This window comes from Tympanuchus pallidicinctus, unplaced genomic scaffold, assembly GCF_026119805.1.
Source record: "Tympanuchus pallidicinctus isolate F22 unplaced genomic scaffold, pur_lepc_1.0 scaffold2, whole genome shotgun sequence".
Lineage (NCBI taxonomy): Eukaryota > Metazoa > Chordata > Aves > Galliformes > Phasianidae > Tympanuchus > Tympanuchus pallidicinctus.
This window is the reverse complement of record NW_026294721.1, coordinates 27,528,704-27,549,041: the sequence shown is the minus strand read 5'-3', so window position 1 is coordinate 27,549,041 and position 20,338 is coordinate 27,528,704. Positions and strand designations below refer to the sequence as shown.

The following is a 20,338-nucleotide window of genomic DNA, read 5'->3' as shown; positions in this document are numbered from 1 at the left end:
ATCAAAATGCATTATTCCTATACAGCATTATTGAATGCTCACCTTGGAATGGTTTGTGCTCATGTTTCCTGAGCTTAACATTTAATGTGTAAACAATATTTTGCCAAAATAAGATTATGTCCTTTTTTAGGTTTACCGATTCTGGTGTTTGTTTAGTGATTAAAAGCTTTCATTTTGTTTCATTTTCACTAGCTTGCTATGTGACTGTACTTTCCTTGTCCTCTACATGCAGCATCACAGTGACTTTAAAGCCTGCATGGTAACTGAATTGTCTTTAAACCTTTTAATATGTATAATTTTGCTTTTACAATCACCTCTTATCTCTGATCTGCCACTTAAAAATCCATTCATAAAAGCTGAGGCTCAGAATAAAAAAATAATAAAAAGGGAAATCACAGTAGAATCACACTCATTTTATTCAAACTTCATTCTACTTTGTGTATATTGAACCTTCACTACTACTAAAATGTCTTCCATACAGTATAGCCATACTGAATACTAACCAAAAAGGAAGCAAATTCTGGACTTAAGGTAATCATTACTTTCTTGACTGCCTTGAAAACAGATTTGTCCTAACAAATGGCGAACTGGATCACTACACTGCCAGTAGATACACTGGATAAACTATTTCTAGCTCAACTTTCTGACTTCCTCTTACTAGGAATTCTGATATAAGTAGGAATATGAAAGAGCAAATAAAATTTTTATTCTGACGTAGTTTTCAATCTACTTTTCTATAACCCTATTTCTGCCTTTGCCATGACTGTATTAGGTGCCAACTTAAACTCTTTTTTTGTTATTAATTTTTTTTTAAATACACGGTAACTTTAATAGTAATTTTCTATACATCTTCCTTTTTACAACCAAAACCATTCACAAAGTTAAATACTTAAAGAAAAAATTCTACAGGTATTCACTTATAGCAATTTTAAGTGCCACATGTGAAAGGATATTAAAATTTTCAGCCAAGTTTATCCTGTTTCATACTGAAAATAATAAAGAACTGGAAATAGTAAAATAAAAAAATAGATGTTTTCTGCAATTAACAACAAAACAGGGTATCTACTTCACCTCCGACAAATGTGCTGACAGATATTAATTCCACAGGCCATGAACGAGAGTAATTTTTACAGGCCAGCTATACTTAGGCTATAAGGCAAGGAGGAGATACAGATTTTTACATGTCACACTTGTAGAAGACTGAGAAACTGTGAGACAAGAGTTTCTTCTCACAGGAAAACTAACAGCGTTTCTCTGAACAGGACCAGCAAACTATAAACACACCAACACTTAGGTCAGTTAGCTTCCAACAACTCCTCATATCATTTTATAAGCCTGAGGAAATTTTTCCAAAAGACAAATTTACAGACAAGTCCAAACTTTATTTAAAACTACAATTTTGAACAAATTTTTAAAATTACTGAACAAGTCACAATAAAAAAGATTAAGACAGAAAAAGAACAGTGCAGCAAAACTGAATAAAAGAAGATTCAGTTCCAGCTGTTCAAACTGCCACAGGCAGAAGTTAGCCTACTATTCTAAGAGGCAGCGTGTCAAAAACTATTTTACATTTTTATACACTTTCAGAATTTGTGAAATTAGTGCTGATTTTCCATATGCATTTGTATAGAGTTCACATACGCAGGTATCTTCAGATTATTCTCATGCACTTTGAGCTCCAAAAGTTTCTGTAAAATAAAGAATATACTCATTATTGTCTAGTAGCTAACAAAGCATCATACAGAACCCTAACCACACTTCAACTCAATAAAGAATATGATCAATAATGGATACTTACAAGAAATATTTATCCTCGCCTCTTCTCCATAAGTACTTTAAATCATGACCTACTTAAAGAAAAGCTACAGATATATCCCACTTACACAGATAAACACTGTCTTAGTCGCTAGCTACAGATTTTCTGTAGCATGGCGTTTTTATTCAGACTGTACCTACATCAGGCTTCCGCATTCATATTCACCAGATTGAGACGATGGACGTCTGCTAGCACAGTCATGACAAGCAAAATGGTGATAGGCAGTGTATGAAATGGAAGATGCTTCTTCGCATTATCTTGGAAGATTCTATGCTGTCACTACAACTGCAGTGGAGAAACGCCTTCGTCAGCTAATGTTGTTTGAGGAATTGGGATTAGCTTGGAGGCCTTGGCTTCTGTGACATGGATAACCTGCACTGGATGTTGCAACTGTATCAGATGTGCCATCATTATAGGCAACCCAAGAAGAACTGGACAGTGTATATAATATATATGTATATATAGACACACACACTCCGCAAAAATATGTGCATGTTTTTTCCCTTTTTGTGTTTCCCTTCAGCCTGCAATCAGCAGAGAGAGAATCTGCACCCCAACCCTCTACTGCTGCTGACCAGACTCATGGAACATTGTGACACTGTGGTGGTAACTATCTCTGCATTCCTATAACAAACCCTTACTTTTGTTTTCTAATCTTTTTATTATTGTTTTCTTCACCCCACTTCCTATCCCAGCTCTACATAACAAACTTTTATAATAATAAACTGGCTAGGAAAATATTTTACTCTTTTCTGAGACTTACATCAGGTATCCATAAATCACAAGTCATCTCACCTCTGATAATTGGAACAATACCATGACATTTCACAACATCAGTATCCTATCAAACCATAAATAAATTGACTTACATTACCATAAAGTTTTTGTAGCTGCAGAAGTTGTTTCATGAAAATGACAATGAAAATATTTACTGTCATCATACACATCAAGTTTTTCTAATTTGCAGTATTCCTTATAACAGAAATCAGTATGTTTTTCCCAAACAGAGATTCTGCAATTCTGTAAACTCAGAAGAACTTCTGTATTACAAAAAACACTGAACAATCTGCCAACAAGTTATATTGAGCATTACTGAATTAGAAACTAGCAATTAAAATGTAAAATATTAAAACAAGCTTATAACAAGAAATGTAAACGTTGATTTATAAGTTTTAAAACACTTCAGTTACACTATGCAATTTAAATGTTAACTTTTATGATGTTTAGTCAAAGAAACTAACAGGAATGCATATAAGGGATAACAAAAGCAAAATCTATTCATACCAATAGATTGTTTTCTAATGTGTAATGATAAAAAAAAATATCGGCACCACAGTGATTTCTATCTTTAGTCAGCGATAATAAGATATGTAAACTCTAAGGGTGTTTAGAATGTCTTCCCAACACGTGGAGATGATTTAGAAAATAATCCTTACCTGGTTCTTTCAGAGTCTGGGCATCTCCAACTAATTCTCGATCTTGCTGCCCACCTCCATCCAATAATTCATCAGACAAGCTGTTGGTTTGGGCCTCTGATGCTATTTTCTTCAATAAATCTGCCTTTATAACAGGTAAAACAAAACTCAGTTCTACCTAATTCTTTTTGCTGTCCTGATAAGTAAGTTATTTAGGGCACGCACTTCTAAATAATAACCCAACAAAACTCAGCAAAATACCTCTGAATAGACTGCAAGTTTAAGGGGCAAGTCTTCAACCTTCACAAAGTCATCTTCATCAGATTTTTGACTTATATTTCCAGAACCAGCTTCCTGTTAATAAAAATAGTGACATTTAGTGCCACTGTTTTATTTTTACTCAAAGATTTTTAAACACTAAGTAGTGCATCAAACAGAAACACATACATTAAATTGGTAGAATTAAAATGTACAAGATTGAAAACTACAAATAATACTGAAATATGAAAAAAGTTCTTTTAGATGCACATCAACTGAAATGTACTCACATATTCATTCACCAACACAGGCGACTCTGTGTCAGGACTGCCAGCCATGGAGCTTTCTGAACTTCCAGCAGAGGACTTGTTTACTACACATGCTGCATCTAGCATTTGTGTTTCATTTTCTGGTAAAGATGAGCTTGATTCTTCCGCGTTCATACTGGCTGTTATAAACGATTCTGGAGTATTCACTGCTAAAGGTGGTGTGTTCTCCACCACGTTGAGGTAATGAGGTAACATTGTAGCTGCATCTTCTTCACCTAAAGCCACAGTTAAGTTTAAATTTTAAGTTTTATTTTTAATGTTTAGAGACACTAAAATATTCTGAGCATGCAAAATTACATTTTTTCTTAAATCATGATTCACAGTTACAAATGAGCAATGAAGGTGAACTATACTAGTATTTTCAACAGCAAGACAGAGTGAAAGGAAGCAGTAACAACAGTTAGAAGAAACATCCACACAACCTGGCTGCAATGGTCCTGACAAAAAATAATTTTTTAGTTCTTAATCAGCTACATCTCAGAATAAATCTTTATAAACTATAAACTTATTTCAACTGCTAGTAAATGGTAGAAAAAACGAGCACCAGAAAAATCCAAACATCAAAATACTACAGACAAATTACTCAACTACAATTGTGTGTCAGTGGCTGCAACAATTATCTGAAATTCATGCTAGCGTCAAACATCAAATATAACACACTTATGTACTTAAGATTACTTCAGGCTTCCTCTTCAGAAGGTTTACTGTGTCTGTATCAACACAGACGTATCTACTTAAATGACATTGTTCCATAAAAAAAAAAAAAAAACCACAACCCAACAAAGCCTAGTAAATTTATGCAAGTTTCATCATCTTCCTCTTAGTTCCATATATCAGACCCTGTCTGAGATAATTCTCAGAGTATGCAAATTCATATGGAAGTGTTAATCTCTCAGTTAGCTTCATACTGGTCTTACCTTTAACAGATTGTTGTTCAGATGACAAAATATCACTGCCTTTTGACTTATTCAGTTCCTGGCTTGAAGTCTATTGGGGAAGGTGAAAATGACTTAGAACGAATTCTACTGATCAATTATCATAGTTTATTGCCAAATACACTCTTCTTTGCTAGAAACACCTGTTCCATGTTTTTGTCTTAACTAGTATTAAAAACGTGCACATATTTCACAGTATTCACATGCAAATATATGCTATGAGTATTTACATATGAAATACATCCATATGAAACAATAACGAAATCAGTGCAACAAGAAAAAAGATTTATATGAAGATATTTTTCTGAAAAGTTATGCACTGGCTTAAGTTTCTTCTGTGTTTACAACCCTGGCAATACCTGTTCATTTTCAGTTGCTGTTTCATTGCTCGCTTGTAACGATGTCTGCACATCAACAGGTCCTTCCTCAAATTCTATTTCTTCATCCTCATTCTCATCTTCTCCACTGCCATAATTAGTGAGAGCTTGCGTTTCTGCTTTTGATAAACCTAAGGGTAAATAAGCATTAAACCATCTTCATACTGTAATTACGTACTGATCTAACTCATTCAATTTACTCAGTAAGAACTCTCACTGATACATCTGACAGAGTAAGATGGCTGCAAATCCAAACCCATTTTGAGATTTACCACACTGACTAGTTCTTATTTCAAAGTATTCTTTCATATTATTATAGTGATGATATACTTTAAAGATCCAAACGATCCGCATAAGCCAAAAAATGTTGCCAAAAAATCACTCACTACTGTGTTAGTGTGTTAGCTATTAAACAAATTATTGTGAAGAATGGAAATATAAGAGAAACCAAACCATGAGCTGTTGTTCTCAGATCTACTAATTACAAAGAGCAGAAGCTCCTCTCGTTGAAACATCTAACTCTTAACAAGGTATCAGTAAATACAGTTCTGGAGAATTTCTACTGGAAGAGATCTGTCTAGAAAATTTGTGACAGAAGCTGTTACTAAGAAGTGCTTAAGAAAAATTCTGTTGTAAAATTAGTTGGTTAAAGCTGTGGTGAAAGCACTGAATAATGAGCCATAGAAAACACTTACTTATTGCCACTGGGCCACTCTCACTTTCTTCATCTTCCTCTTGGTCAGAAGCATCAGACTTGACGCTTTCAGGAACTTCATTACCATCATACGTTTCTAAGCCCTGTACTGGTTTGACAATTTCAGTCTCATCCTTGTCCTAGGAAAACAAGGAACACTGTGCAATTTCATGTTTGTTTATCTAAAGATTAAGTTATGGTTCCTGCCCTAAAGAGCAACCTCTTTTTCCCCTCAAAAATAATTAAAAAAAAAAAATCTACTGACTAAAAGCTACTGTTTAAGGACAGATAGCCATGAAACAAGTATCACAGAGCTACTTCTGATGCTGTTTCTGATCGTACTGTGACAGACCACACACTTCAGACACACCAGAAGGGATGCAACTGAATTATCAGAAAAGGCTCATATCAATTAACTAGTCTTAAGCATTTTTCTTTCAGTCATTAAAAAGAGGAAGAAAGAAACACTGGCACTGTTACCTTCTACTGATTTTCCTCCGCTACTAAAGGGTCTCTAGTAGACATTAGGAATATTCCTAACTACTCATTTTCATTTATTTGACAGCTACTCAGCAGTTCCACTACTGAATGATTTTTTAAATATCTTGAGTGAGAAAATTTTGTACAAATCTCAAGTAAAGCTTGGAGTTTTGCTCCAAATCTTACAGGAATCTTTTACACAGAAGCAAGCAAAAACAATGATACACAGATTTCCAATTTTACTTACAAAGTAGTATCACAGAAGCTCTAAGCTCTAGAAGAAAGCACTTAGTCTATGCCCATACAAGTCTGTATATGCACTTATATTCAGTTTGGAGAAAAGGAGGCTTAGGGAAGACCTTATTTGCTCTCTACAACTACCTGAAGCGAGGCTGTGGTGAGGTGGGGGTCAGCCTCTTCTCCCATGTAACTAGCAATAGGACTAGAGGGAATGGCCTCGAGTTGTGCCAGGAGAGATTCAAGTTGGATGTCAGGAAAAAACTTCTCTGAAAGACTGGTCAGGCACTGGAACAGGCTGCCCAGGGAGATGGTGGAGTCACCAACTCCAGAGGTGTTCAAGAAATGCTTAGATGTTGTACTGAGGGACATGGTTTAGTGGGAAATATTGGTGATAGGTGGATGGTTAGACTGGATGATGTTGGGTGTTTCTATGATTCTGCAGCCCATACAGGAAAGCTTTCAACACTACTTCATACATCACATATCTTATCCTGGGTTGGATACAAATTTGAAATACAACCCCTGTCCCCATACACAATGACTTTAAGTGATTTTTGAAACAAAGAAAAAAAGGAAATATTTCAGCTCCTAACATTTATTAACTTGGAGAACATACAGGCCACTCAGTACCTCAACCACTCTGTGCCATAAGGCACAACAACTCCTTCCTCCTTGAGGTGAAAAAATTACTTGCAAGATTAAAAAAAGAAAATGCTTGTTGCTACAAATAGTTAAGAACCATCTCAGCTCACTGTCCTTGCTACTTAAAGAATAAAGGAACAACTAAATTCTCAATGCTTTGAGTTGAGAATAGGGGGAACAGCCCCAGACCAAATCCTAAAAGAAAACTTTCATAGCTGTTTTATAATATAGAAAAAAGAATACTAATAAAGAAAGCTCCTAGCCTAAAGCTAATAAGAAAGAACACAAATCACTCCAGTTGCATAGCATTCAATATTAACTTTGCTCTTTTTAGACGTTCAAACTATCACTTTTAAAGTAAAAGTCATTCATCACAAAAGTTCAATTAGCAGTATTAAGGATGCTTATCTGTCTTTATTGATCTCAATGCACTTGTTGAAAGATAAGAAGATAATATTTTATGAGAAATAAATCAGTCTTTACACTGGCAATAACTAAGGAGACAATATACAAGTTATGTTTACTAAGGCATACAACAGAGTAACTGGTGAAGGCAGATTTTTTTTTTTTGTAGTCGTTTTCCATACTGGCAACTCAATTAAACAAAGGAAGTTCATTTACTTCATTGAAGTAAACCACTGAAAATATCATAAAGAAGATAAAAACCAAGATGCTTTATAAATTCATAAACACTAAAGAAATTGATTGCTTACAGCTACTGGATTTGTATGATAGAAAACACTAAGTGAAATGTGAAATTATCTGAGGAATAAAATACAGTTTAGAAGCACAAACATACTTTGTCCTCATCGACATCTTCAGTAAATGAACAAACATCCACCTGGAGACCTTTTTCTGCCTAGAAGAAATACAAACTGTCTTCAATTCTAGACTGAAGTAACTTAGAAAAATATTGAACCAAACTAAGGCTTCCTGGAAGACTGCCAGAAATGCCAGTCTTACCAAGAACTGCTATGTCAAAACAGTGGAAAGCAATAAGGAATTCTATATTATGAGATGTTTACACAGACATCTTCTCAATTTAAGAGTCACAAAACATTATAAGCATGCTTGGCCTTTTTAAAAAATAAAAAATAATAGAAAAAGAATGTTTACACAGGCTGTTTCTGCAGCCTGTGGTTAAATTATAATTAAGCTATGGAATTAAATACGCCAGCTCTGATCAAGACAGGCAGCTATGTTTTTAAGCATTGAATCTAAAACCAGTTACTTTGCAGGATTCAAGACAGCCACAGAATAGAGCAAAACCAGATGTGCCTCAGTCAGGATCCTGGATCTGAAAACTCTGAAAAACTGTACAGAGGTATTTACGTGGATCTGTACAGAACAGCCAGGACTGCCAGTTCTGGCTCATCTCTGGCTCCACTGAATCTAAACTTACAACAGCAACACAAGCACTGACCATAATTCCAATTCAGGAGAATAAAATAAATGCCAGATCTAAGTTGCCTCTGTGCATTCTTATGGCACAGGGCAAACCAATCCTTCATCTAACAAAGAAACAATCCACATAACGTAGGAAATCATACCCAAATCCCTCTCGATTCAGAGCATCTCTATAGACTTCCTTAAAGAAGGTAAAGAAGGTCTCCAGGTAGGTACAGTACTAGTATGTCTAACTTGAGGTATACTTAAGTTTAGCTGATGCTATGCTTTAAACTACTTGGACTTCATAGTTCATGACAGATTCACATTATCTACTGTTGACTTGAGGGATTTTTATTTGTGTTTCTAAAAGAAGGCTTAAAGGACACGTGAGTCATAACCATACTATGAAATAAGAAACAGTGAGATACTGATTTAATTAAATGCTACACTAACACGATCTGTTTTAGTGCTTCCTTTGTAAACAGTTCACATAACTCAAAATGAGTTCCTAAAAACTGCTAGCTAAAACAGATGGTATGAAAACTACTCCAAGGGAAGCTGTAGGAAAAGATGGAGAGATAATGAATTGGTACATTCATATGCTAAAATACTTAATTTGGCTACTTGGTGACAGATGTTAATACTATTCCATGGCTGGATGTGCACATATACAATTTCCCTTCAATCAAAGTCTACACACATGTGGCAGACAGTAACTGTAATACAGGAAATCTCCCTTAAAGCGGAAAACAGTTCATGTTTCTACACAATCAATACTATGACTACACAGAAGTGATTTGTAAAAGCAAATAACCACCACTCACATACAAAGTTTGGGAAACAGACATTTAAGAAAAAGAAAGAAGACAAACCTCTTTAGCATAAGACTGCATCTCTTCGGCAGTTTCTATTTTGCGTTTACACCTCTGCTTTACAGAAATACTGTTACTGTCCAAGTCTTGCATGAGTTTAAAAAACGCTAATTCATTAAATAATACTTCAGAAATCTCCACAAGAAGATCTTCCCCACAATCTTTTAATTTTCTACCAGCAAATTTTGCCAGGGAATCCTGCGAAAAGAAATGAATCTTCAGTTTCTGAAACAAGCTTTCACACTTCAAACACTAACTACTTGTCATACTGTTAGTAACTCTGAAAATCAGTTTAGTATATAATAGCTTGTAATCTTGTTTAAACAATTTGGTACCATAAATGCCAACTGAAAACTACTAACCTGAAGAATACTGCCAAGTTGCTTATGAAAGAACTTGACAAATTCTTTACTTTCATCATTCTGTTGTGTAAGAGTCAAGACCATACGTCTTACTGATGTCAGTAACTGAGAAGAACATACTTCATCCATGTGTTCCTAAAAAAGTATTACAGAACGAGCTTTGTTAACACTTTAAGAAGTTAATCATCTCAAATACCGAGATATTTTAAACACCAAAAAGATGAAAATCAACAACAAGTCACATTGTGTGCAACAGGCTGAGTTAAAATTACCAGTTCACCTGAGCAAGTATTTCAGAAACACATTTCCAAATATTTCTATTCAATTGGATCAGCTACAAACAAAAATCTCTATCCACGAGACAAAAGTCCACCAGCCCTGTGCAATCGAGAAGCCTTACCATTTCCTTCATTGGAATATTTAATCCTTATTTCCTTGTCAGAAATGTCTGTAACTCAGCATACATTGGCAGCTGTTGCTAAGATATGAGTTATCAATTTTATGCAGAAGTGGAAATTTGAAAGATATTTGATGGTAACCATATATCCAAGTAGTAACAACTTTTATTTATTTATAAACTTGTTCAAACATAAATCCAGTGTTTTGGTCCTGCCTTTCAAAAACTGAAATATATCCACATGGGTAGAAAATGGAAGCAAAGATTCCTGCTTTAGAACACACTAGACAAAACATTAACATTTAAAAGCTACTTTTATTGTCTTAAAACATGGAAAGGCTATCACATTTTCTACTAATTCAATGTAAACAACGATATTCTATGCAAGTGTGCAGCTCCTCTTCCTGTTTTTCTAGTACACACTACTGCAAACAGTTCTTACCTTCAGAAAAGGAATGACCTCTTTCATAATTGCTTTAATCTGCCGGTCAAGCTGCTGAGTGTCTATGCGAGGACATGGGACAGCAGAAACATCACTTGACTGTGGCACAGAAAGACATTCACTCGTGCTGGGACCTCATTTAAAAAAAAAAAAGAAGTGTACGCATCTAAGTCATTTAACATTACTATTAGAGAAATATCAATTTCAAAGATATATATTTTCCTTTTAGAGTAAATCATATTTACTCAAGTACATTAAGAACCTACAAAACTTTGTTTTCAATATGAAGGAAGAAGAAAACAATTCAGCCAAATAAATTACTCTTGATATTTAGAATACTTATTCTCTAAAACTAAGTAAAATACGTATATATGTGCATACCTTCTAATTTAGCAGCAGTAGCACCCTGAAAATTACTAGAGCAGCCCTCAGAGCCAAGGGTACTTTCAGCTTCAATTTTCATACGCTCATATTCCCTCATCCTAGCCAAAGCTTGATCTAAGTGAATCACTGTGTTGCCTATATTTAGAATAAAAACATCTTTTAATCTAAATAAAAAGTTTTCAAAGGATAGACAAGAATACAACAATAAAAATGTAATGCTGTAGGTTTCAAAATTTACACAACTGCAGTTGCTATTATGTTCTTTTACACAAACTTTCATCAAGTGTCTAATTGCTCAAAGTGCTGTATTAAAACCTGTGGTTACATATTAGATCATAAAAGTAACTACTCGAGTAGATGAATGTAGTCATTTCTGGAGAGCAGGTGAAGGAATAATATTTGTGATGTAAATCACACAATTCTTACCAAGATCATCAGTGGCAAAGGGTTCAAAATGTGAAGATGTAGACATAGTACTCCCATTGTCTGCATCATTTTGTTCACAGTCCTGACATGCTTCTGTAGGGAAGTTCTTGTCAAACGTTTCCTAAAAAACATTCATCAGCTGAGTACAAAGCAGGGATGCACCATACTCTCACAGATGTGAGAATGAGCCAGCAACTTTTTTTAGCCACATGCTGTGATATTAAGGGCTTGTCACCAGGTTGTCATATCCTGAAAACAGGCAATTCTAGCATATTTTTTTCAAATACTTTAACTGTGTAAGCAAATAGGAAACTAGGTGGAGGTCTTGTTAGTTTTTTAAATATGAATAAATAAATAAATTCATTGGGAACCTTGTAACTGACCTTATTCACAGATATTGGCTATTTTTGAAAATCAATTTCCAATTTATACTGTCCATATTGTTTTCCATGTTACGTTCCTCCGTTACACATCAGTGATTTTTAGTGTAAAGAATTCTACCACACAAAAAGCTTTTACGAATTTTAGACAATTACGGTCATCACTATGAATATTTTGGTACATAAATTGAAAACAGGAAAAGCTGACAGTGAACTAGCTTCTGAAATGAAAGCTTACATCATCTGTAGAAGCAAGACTTTCACTGGGAGTGAGTTCAGAGTTTGATGCTATCCATGTTGCAGTATTTAGAGATTTTATGCATTTCCCCTTCTCGTTGTTCTCAGATAAATGTCTGGTCACTATATCCTGAAAAAAATAACTGTACTGTAAAAAGAACATCAACGATTTCTTCAATTGATACACAAGACTCTCAAGTTTGTGCATACCTGTAAAGCATATAGGGCCCTCTGTCTTAGGTAATCTGTGTTTAACAGCTGTAGCTCATGGAAAAGTTCAATAAGAAAGTGGGGCCGAGACTCATTTTGAGAAATAAGAGTTGCGACTTCAGAATAAATTGTGTCCCGCAAAGCTTCAAACATAGAAAGATCACTACCAGTTTCTGCAAGGAATAATAATTAAAAAAAAAAAAAAAAAATCATCAAAAGATCATTTCGTGACACTAATCCAGATGAAAAAAATGTGCTTGTTAATATAAGAGAATTAGATCTCCATTACACAGATACTTTCCTAAAGCTTACTCATCTCCTAAAGGCAATAAGGACTTGAACATAACAAATTCTGAAATCCTGTAAGTATGGAACATACAGTATTTGTGTCGATCACACTTTGTTCTTACAGTTCCAAACAGTATCTTAAGGAAGAATTCTTTATTGAATAGAATATTGCACACACCACAACGTTGCTTTCAGTTCTGAAACGCATTCAGTGCTGAACACAGACTTTTAAAGCATTTCAATTAAAAAATCCAAAGGTCTCAACCTTCCTACATCTCCCACACATAAATCTTATATTTCCATGCCTTTCTGATATTTAATAAAGCCTCTTACCTCTAAGCACCATTACAAGTTTGCAAGAACATAATGTTCTAGTAAGCTCTAATTCCTAGTAAGTCACAAATTCCTTTAAGAATTGAAAGTATCATCCTTATATATACATATATACATACATATATATATATATATGTATATTAAAAACTCTTCTGTTAATACAAACATACTTTGGCACGTGTTGAATGGAAAAACAAAGTTAAAGTTTGAAAAACTCAGAGTTTAACAGATGCACATTTGTTAATATTCAAGTTAATTAAATTATAAGCAGTGCAGAAAACTTTACTGTACAATTTGATTCTCTGCCAATAGTATACCAGCTTTAGCCACAAAGGCAAGCTTTTTCAGTCTGTTATAAAACACTGAAGATTGCTTCCCTTGCCCATTACTAAATTGTAACAGCAGATTTTCCACACAAAAAATGCCTACATCACTTTTTTGTCATAGACCCTATTTTCCACGCATAATTTTGACTGACTGCGAACACGCAGACACGTTATCCACAATTACAATTCGAGGCAGTTTGTGTTGCTGCATTCCATGCTCATTACATGGAATTGCCTCTTACCTCATTTATAGAGAAGCTGTTGAAATTGTGCTAGTTTTGAACATCTGCTAAACAGTCCGAGTAACAGGACCAAAGCTAAGGGGAGCAGGAGGCAGCGGGGGAGAATAACAGGACATCGTTGAAGCTAAGCAATGAATGCATTACCTGGTGCTTCAATGCATGCATTTCTGTTAGACTGCTGCAGAATTCTCCTAGCATGTGCTGTAGGAAAGTGGGGATAGACAGTGATAAACACAAAAACGCGCACCAGAAATTAAGACAGGGTCTATACAAAACAGCAGGAGGAAGACTGCTTAATCATCCAAACCACATCGCTGCTTATTGTGAAAACTAAACTGGCAAAGTTTATATAATAAACACTAATAAACAGCTCTCAGTGTGGACTCAATTACATTGACAAAGCTGTACATCATGCTACTATGACTAAAACATCTGCATGATTCAAACAAGATACTGGCAGAATCTAAAAAGACACAGAAGAGTATTTTTATGACACGGACGCGAGAAAAGCAGTGCAGATGGCAAAAATGTAAGGGTTTACATGATATGATTTAATTTGAATGATACTTGATCAAGCTTCTTTAAGCACAAAGAAAACAAGCATGCAGTACCAGATGTCATTAGAATGGTGAACAGTTTCATCTGCTGTTCATAGAAATGCCAACAAATAAGATTTTTGATCAACTAGGATTTTGTCTGTCTCAAGTTAAAGCTTGTTTCTAAATATTTTAATCAAGTCCCCAGTCTACAGTAAACACACAACATCAGTCAGTACCCAAACATTACATGCATTTACGTTTACTGAAATCTTAGAAATTAAAAAGCAAAATCCACATAAGCTGAAGTGCATCACTGCTGTCTTGTTATCAACACACTGCTTTTAAGCAATAAAGTTGTAACTAATTATAGTTACACAAAGTTTACACAATAACAATTACTGAAATTCAGAAAAGAATACCTGAAGACATTTCAGTAGATCTACTGTATTTAATTATTTTTTCCAGTTGTTCCCGGTTCTTCTTGCTGAACACCTTTGCATGAACAACCTCCTCAGAGTGTTTACTTTTAGTGCTTTTGTAGGGTTCACACACACTAGAAGCACTCGCACTGTCATAACCTTATGGGAAGAAGTGGAAAGGGAAATCACAAAGAGTTTTCTTACTTCCATACATAGGTTCAAGGGCAATTTCAAAATGAAAAAACAACTATCTTTCAGATTTTCCTTTGTTTGCTGAGGTGATACAGCAGCACTAAATTCTCAATGACTGCAGCAGTAGTATGTATGCTAGCAGTGTCCATCTCATTCCAGACTGATTCTGTATTTTACTGAAATACCTTCCTCAGTAAGTCACCCAGTCAGAACACGAAGACTTAATGAAGAGGAAGGCACCTCATCTCTTATTGCATCTGTACCCACTTATGCACTCAAACCAGGATTCCTAATAATTTATGGCTTTATTTGCTGAAATACTCAAAAACTTTAGTGTAATTGTGTCACAAAAATGAATTCATATTTCAGTAAGATGTATTTCAAGAACTCACTATAAATACCACTTACGGATAGTAAATTCTCTGGAATGCAGCGACTATAATCCATATTCAGTTTGCCACAGCATATAAGATTATTTGCAACCTACCAGTATTCTTAATTCTGCCTTTTAGCTGAGAAGAATTCTTCCTCTTATTCTTCGATTTGGGTGTTTTATCTTTTGATGCCAAGCTTGCCTGAGCTGAAGCTTTCCTAGATCTAAATGTCTTTGTCACAGTAGTTGGGTCAACTGGATCAGGCATACTACTAAAACTCTCCAAGGACTCTTCATCAAAGTTTCTTCTCCTGCTCGTATCAGAGTGATTTTTATGACCCGAAGCAGTGCTCTGTACTGAAACTGGAAAGCCTGCTTTCAGTTGAGATTGATCATCTTTTTTCACTTCCTGGCTATCATTAAGCCAAGCTGATCTTTTTTCCATTTCATCTTCAGGTTGCCTATGACTCCTTCCATCAAAAGGAAAAAACAACATAACATATCACAACCTGCCTTCTCAGACAGAAGCAGCATGTATTACCAGACAAACAAAGAGTTTCATCTATAGCGTAAGATATCTTCCCTAGTTACTCAGTCATCAGCTGAACACTGACATTTAAAAAACATGTAGCAAGTTCCTTTCTTGGAATGGAAAAATGAAGACATTTGAAGAAATTCACATTTCTGACTGACTGCAACCCGAATATGGTTATGTACCTTGAATTACACTGAAGAGTATTATAAGACAAAACACTCTTTAAACAATATTCATTACTACCTACAGTAGCATTAAAAAAATAAAATCACTTTGAAGCTATTTGTATCTTCTTGTTATCTTGATTGCTCAAGTTCAAAACAGAAAGCTCCCTCCACAGACAAAAATGTATCACAGAATACTACAACGCTACATTGAAGGTTGGAATATTCCTGAAACAATACATGACTTAATACACAGAAAAACAGAACACAAATGAAAAGAAAAAAAAACAAAAAACATATTGAAACTTAAAAATTAAAGCTCATCTTGTAAGTTAACTTTACACATAAGTTCCCAAAAAGAACCCTAGTCCTGTGGGGCTAAAGCAAGGTGTAACAATAGTGGTTACAGGAGAGTTGCACTGTGACAAAACATACCTTTGGTTTTCTGCTCCATTAGAGGAACTGCTTTCAAAAGGTTTGGGGAATGCCATATATTCAGTTTTTCCAGAAGTATTATGATCTAGAGGATGTTGCTGCTGCTCACTGCTTTGTGGAAAACCACTGCGTGCAAAATCTCCAAAGCCAGAAGGAAACACTGGATTGTAGTTTATACCTACAAAATTAAAAAGAATGACATAAGTTACTGCATCATTTATCCACACACTGTACGTCAAGTCTGAGACATTGCGGGGCACCTTGTAATGCTGAAACAAAAAAAATGTGGTAGGGAAATAAGAAAAAACTACTCTTGGCCTGAAAAGGTTGCAATTATGAGAAATTTATCTTCAATGCAGGTGTCAAACATGATTGGAAACTGCACATACCACTACAACTCCACCAGTGTACAGTTGAAGACATTTCAAGAATACTCACTCCTACAAGTGAGGTAAAAATTGTAAGTTCCTATAAAGAAAATAAAAAACCCAGAGTTCTGTGTGTGAAGACTACCAGCTCTTCAGTGATCAAGCTCACAGGAAAATTCCAACAGTGCAAGTATTCACATGGTCAAAGAACATATAATGCTTACTTTAACTTCAGAATCTTCATCGAAGTAACAAATTGAGCACAATTACTCTTCTGTGTAGATTCTGTGTAATTTAAATAATAATTGAGAGACATAGCTGGTAGCTTTCAGATTATGCTGATTTTCTAAAAAGGCTAAAATATTACTGTTTAAGATAATTCAGGAATCGCTTTTTTTTTTTTTTTTTAAAGACACAGTAGAATACATTATTTGCCCTATTTCAAGTTAAACAGTAAAAGAGTTGGTAACGAGATTAGGAACACTGTATCCAAATCAGTAGTTACTCAATAATTCTGATACAAACAAAAATTGGTAACACATTGCTATTTGCCATATTTCAAAATAAGCACTCTAAGTCCTAACCAAAAGAGATACAAACTTCTTTTCATATAAATACTGTAACTTCAAGTACTTCAATTTCAATCTGAAGGACAAGACAGAGTTCCATTAAATTAACACAGAATGAGAGGGCAGAAATTAAAAAAAATCATATTACTTTCCACACTTGCAGTAATACTCACCTGGAGCAAATGAAGAAATATTAGTAAATCCCGGTATATTAAACAGGTTCACAGGCTGTGGAGGAAAGCTGAATGGACAGAAAACAGGAGATGGAGGTGGTGGTGCACTACTGCCTCTCTCTTTTCTTGATGGCTTCTCTTGACACTGTTGTTCTTGCTGGTGCATTAAATCATTTAGCATTTGTTTCAATCTTGAAAACAAGGAGGAAAAAGAGTGCCTCAAAATTTAAACACCACAAGAGAAAATAACTTGATAGAAATCCAATAACCAGCGGGATTGGTAGCAGTAGACAACACCATGCAAAAAAACTTCACTAATAGAGCTTAACTTAATACTTAACTTAATACACTAAGACGTAACATAAACAATTCTTAAACTGAAATTCCTTGACTCGACAGCAATTCTGGTACTAGCCAGCATAGCCACTAAGTGTGCCCTTGATGCTCGGGCTGACAAAAAATTGTAAATCTATTCCTCTCACTAATTTGAGACTTGTATTTCACCTGTCCATGTATCCATTTACACACACAAACTATGTTTTCAGTACATATGTAAAGAAAGTCATTTGGCCAGTCAAAAAGTAGCTCTTATTTAATTCTAAGCAACAGACACACACAGTTTAAAATCAACAGATCTGTCATTGTGGTCACATTCACAGAAATTAAACATGCTGGTGAGAATGATTTAAAAAAAAAAAGTCACTCAGCAAGAAGCAAGCAGCTTGGAAACAAAATTAAACGGAAACAACAGAAGAAGCAAAGTATTTATTTGCAGCAACTGCCATCTAAATTACTTTAAAACATTATGCAAAAAGGGCTGGTAACTACGTATCACTTATCAAGCACAAAACAGAGATGAAGATTTTGAAATTTCATACCATGAAATGAAGCTGCTACTGTTTTTATTTTTTTTACTTCAAAAAGATTATTTTTTCAGAAGATGTAAGGAGTACATTCAAACACAGCATTACTATGTACACATCATGACTGAAAAATCTAAGCAAGGACAAAGCTTTTCCAACATCTTTCCATTACACAGTCAGAATCCAGAATCTATCCAGGTCATCTGCCAAAAACCAAAGGCATATACTGAAGCACTTCAAATTATACAGCTAAATCCTAATACAAACCTTTGGACGTTATTCTGCTGCCAAGACAGTTGAGTATAACACTGGTTTAACTGATGCATAATAAGATGTACTTGTGAAGATGCAACATTATTGGGCATCATATTGTATGGGCCTGCAAGCAAAGTCTGTAGAAAACAGGATAGAGTCTGTGGAAAGAAAACAACAGAGACCAAATTACCAAAATCAGAAGTTACCACTAGAAAAATTTAGGAAAACACTGAACTAGAACACCAAATTAACTGCTCTTCATGCCTACCTGCTGATCTTGCATTAAAGTCTGGCAAATGCTAACACTAAATTCAAGCTGTTTCTTCAGCTGATTGATCTGTTCTTGCCATTGTTCTTTTTCTTCCACATAAGAAAGCTCCGATATCCACCGAAAGTTTTCCTGGCGTCTCATACTGATGTTTTGCTGCTGCCTAGTTTTAGACATTGGTCGATAATTCCCATCTGCTGAAAGAGGACGGCAATTTTTCCACCTAAGGCAGGGAAGAAGCAGAAAGTAAGAATGAGAACAAAAGCTGACATTTCAGACCTTCCTATTAGGGCTGCTTCAATCATCAAATTTTCAGTTGTACATACAACAATCAACATAATGCAGTAAGAAGCAGCACAGGTTCCAAACAGAATGTCTCATGCATTAGCACTGATTATTTTTCACTAATAAAAACCAGAGGAAAGTAATTATAATTTTCTGAATCATTGATTTTGAAGAGACACCAAAAATTCACATAAGTCATCTGCTATGCTGACTGAAACACAACACGAGGACACAACACAACACAACACAAGGTAATTGAATGGCAGGCAATATTTAACACAGGAATACAGAATAATCAAAATTTATCATACACACTGTAGCTACAGAGGCTAAGATAAGAAAATGCCACTGCATACATCTCACTAGCACACAAAGAAATTTCACTTTGATCTAGTAGGGTGCTTTGCATTTAGTGCAACGATCTTTCTACCCCTTCCAAAAACACCCTCACAAGCATTAAATTAACAAGTAATGCCACTTACCTGTCCTTATTTCCTTTAAGATAATACACACTTTCTGGTATTTGGTTATTGGGATAAACAGAATAGCTGTCATTCATACTTGGCGCATCTTCCTCCTCTTCTGCCTGGTCAAGTCCATCAGAGAGATAACCATCTTCATCTCCATCCTCTTCATCTAGTGCACACTGGGTAGAACCTCCCCAGGTAGCCATTGTCCTACTGAACATTGAATATGAGACAGGTTTGGGGAAAAAAGTTGTTTTGTTTTAATAGTTTGCTATAAACTTAACAAACAATCTCTTGACAATTACAAGTCCACCAATTAATCAAGATGCACCAAAATTCATTTATCTAACAGAAAAGAAACTAGTATTCTTCTGATATCAGAACAACTGAGTAAAATATCATACTGTTTTGGAAAATTATTCTCTCTACAAACGTTGTAAAGATGAAGAAACAATACTCCACGCATTTGGCATTTTCCAGGAATTCCTCTCTTCTTTAGTGAGGAGAAGAAATACACTGGGGGGAAGAACTGGGATGTGACCAACTTGACTTTAGAAGTCAAGAAATCCATCTAATGTTGTTATACCATCACTCAACAATTCTCAGATAAAAATGAGAAGTAACTCAAGACCAAAACGTCACGAAATAACAGAATCACCCACTGACTGACAGCAAAGAGAAACTCATGTTCTTACTTCTCTGTCCTACTCTGCTGGGGAGTATGCTGAATTTCTGACCCCTCACTTTTAACTGATGCAGCAACAGTAGATATTGTTTCTGCCAGTTCTCTCCTCCTCTGATGTTCAGCCATTAAAGCTTCAAGTTGCTTTCTTCTCCGTCGCAATTCTTCTCTTAGAATTTCATGTCTTCTCATCTCAGACCATAACTGTTTCCAATAAAATTGAAAGCATCGGAGTACAAACAAACAAAAAAAACTCAAGTAAAACCTTACAATTTCA

At 35.1% G+C, this 20,338-nt stretch overlaps 1 protein-coding gene across 11 annotated transcripts in view; it reads right to left on the bottom strand.

Moving 5' to 3' along the window:
• Positions 1-398: 398 nt before the first annotated feature.
• PCM1 (pericentriolar material 1) overlaps positions 399-20,338 on the bottom strand; it is a 38,894-nt gene continuing 18,954 nt past the window's right edge. For 3 of the 11 annotated variants that reach the window (XM_052682039.1, XM_052682045.1, XM_052682048.1), the window contains 24 exons: positions 20,075-20,265; positions 19,395-19,592; positions 18,628-18,850; positions 18,372-18,517; positions 17,242-17,432; positions 16,132-16,309; positions 15,112-15,467; positions 14,433-14,591; positions 13,619-13,675; positions 12,286-12,458; positions 12,077-12,205; positions 11,459-11,579; positions 11,030-11,167; positions 10,649-10,782; positions 9,810-9,944; positions 9,448-9,645; positions 7,986-8,045; positions 5,826-5,964; positions 5,113-5,261; positions 4,736-4,805; positions 3,780-4,033; positions 3,493-3,585; positions 3,253-3,376; positions 399-1,688 (listed from right to left, as the gene is read on the bottom strand). In XM_052682039.1, coding sequence (XP_052537999.1) covers positions 1,663-1,688; positions 3,253-3,376; positions 3,493-3,585; positions 3,780-4,033; positions 4,736-4,805; positions 5,113-5,261; positions 5,826-5,964; positions 7,986-8,045; positions 9,448-9,645; positions 9,810-9,944; positions 10,649-10,782; positions 11,030-11,167; positions 11,459-11,579; positions 12,077-12,205; positions 12,286-12,458; positions 13,619-13,675; positions 14,433-14,591; positions 15,112-15,467; positions 16,132-16,309; positions 17,242-17,432; positions 18,372-18,517; positions 18,628-18,850; positions 19,395-19,592; positions 20,075-20,265 — 3,642 coding nt within the window. In that variant the 3' untranslated portion in view covers positions 399-1,662. Of the gene's footprint in view, positions 1,689-2,611; positions 2,658-3,252; positions 3,377-3,492; positions 3,586-3,779; positions 4,034-4,735; positions 4,806-5,112; positions 5,262-5,825; positions 5,965-7,985; positions 8,046-9,447; positions 9,646-9,809; positions 9,945-10,648; positions 10,783-11,029; positions 11,168-11,458; positions 11,580-12,076; positions 12,206-12,285; positions 12,459-13,618; positions 13,676-14,432; positions 14,592-15,111; positions 15,468-16,131; positions 16,310-17,241; positions 17,433-18,371; positions 18,518-18,627; positions 18,851-19,394; positions 19,593-20,074; positions 20,266-20,338 lie in introns of all 11 variants that reach the window. The other 8 variants (XM_052682043.1, XM_052682050.1, XM_052682041.1 and 5 more) reach the window with 7 other exon arrangements.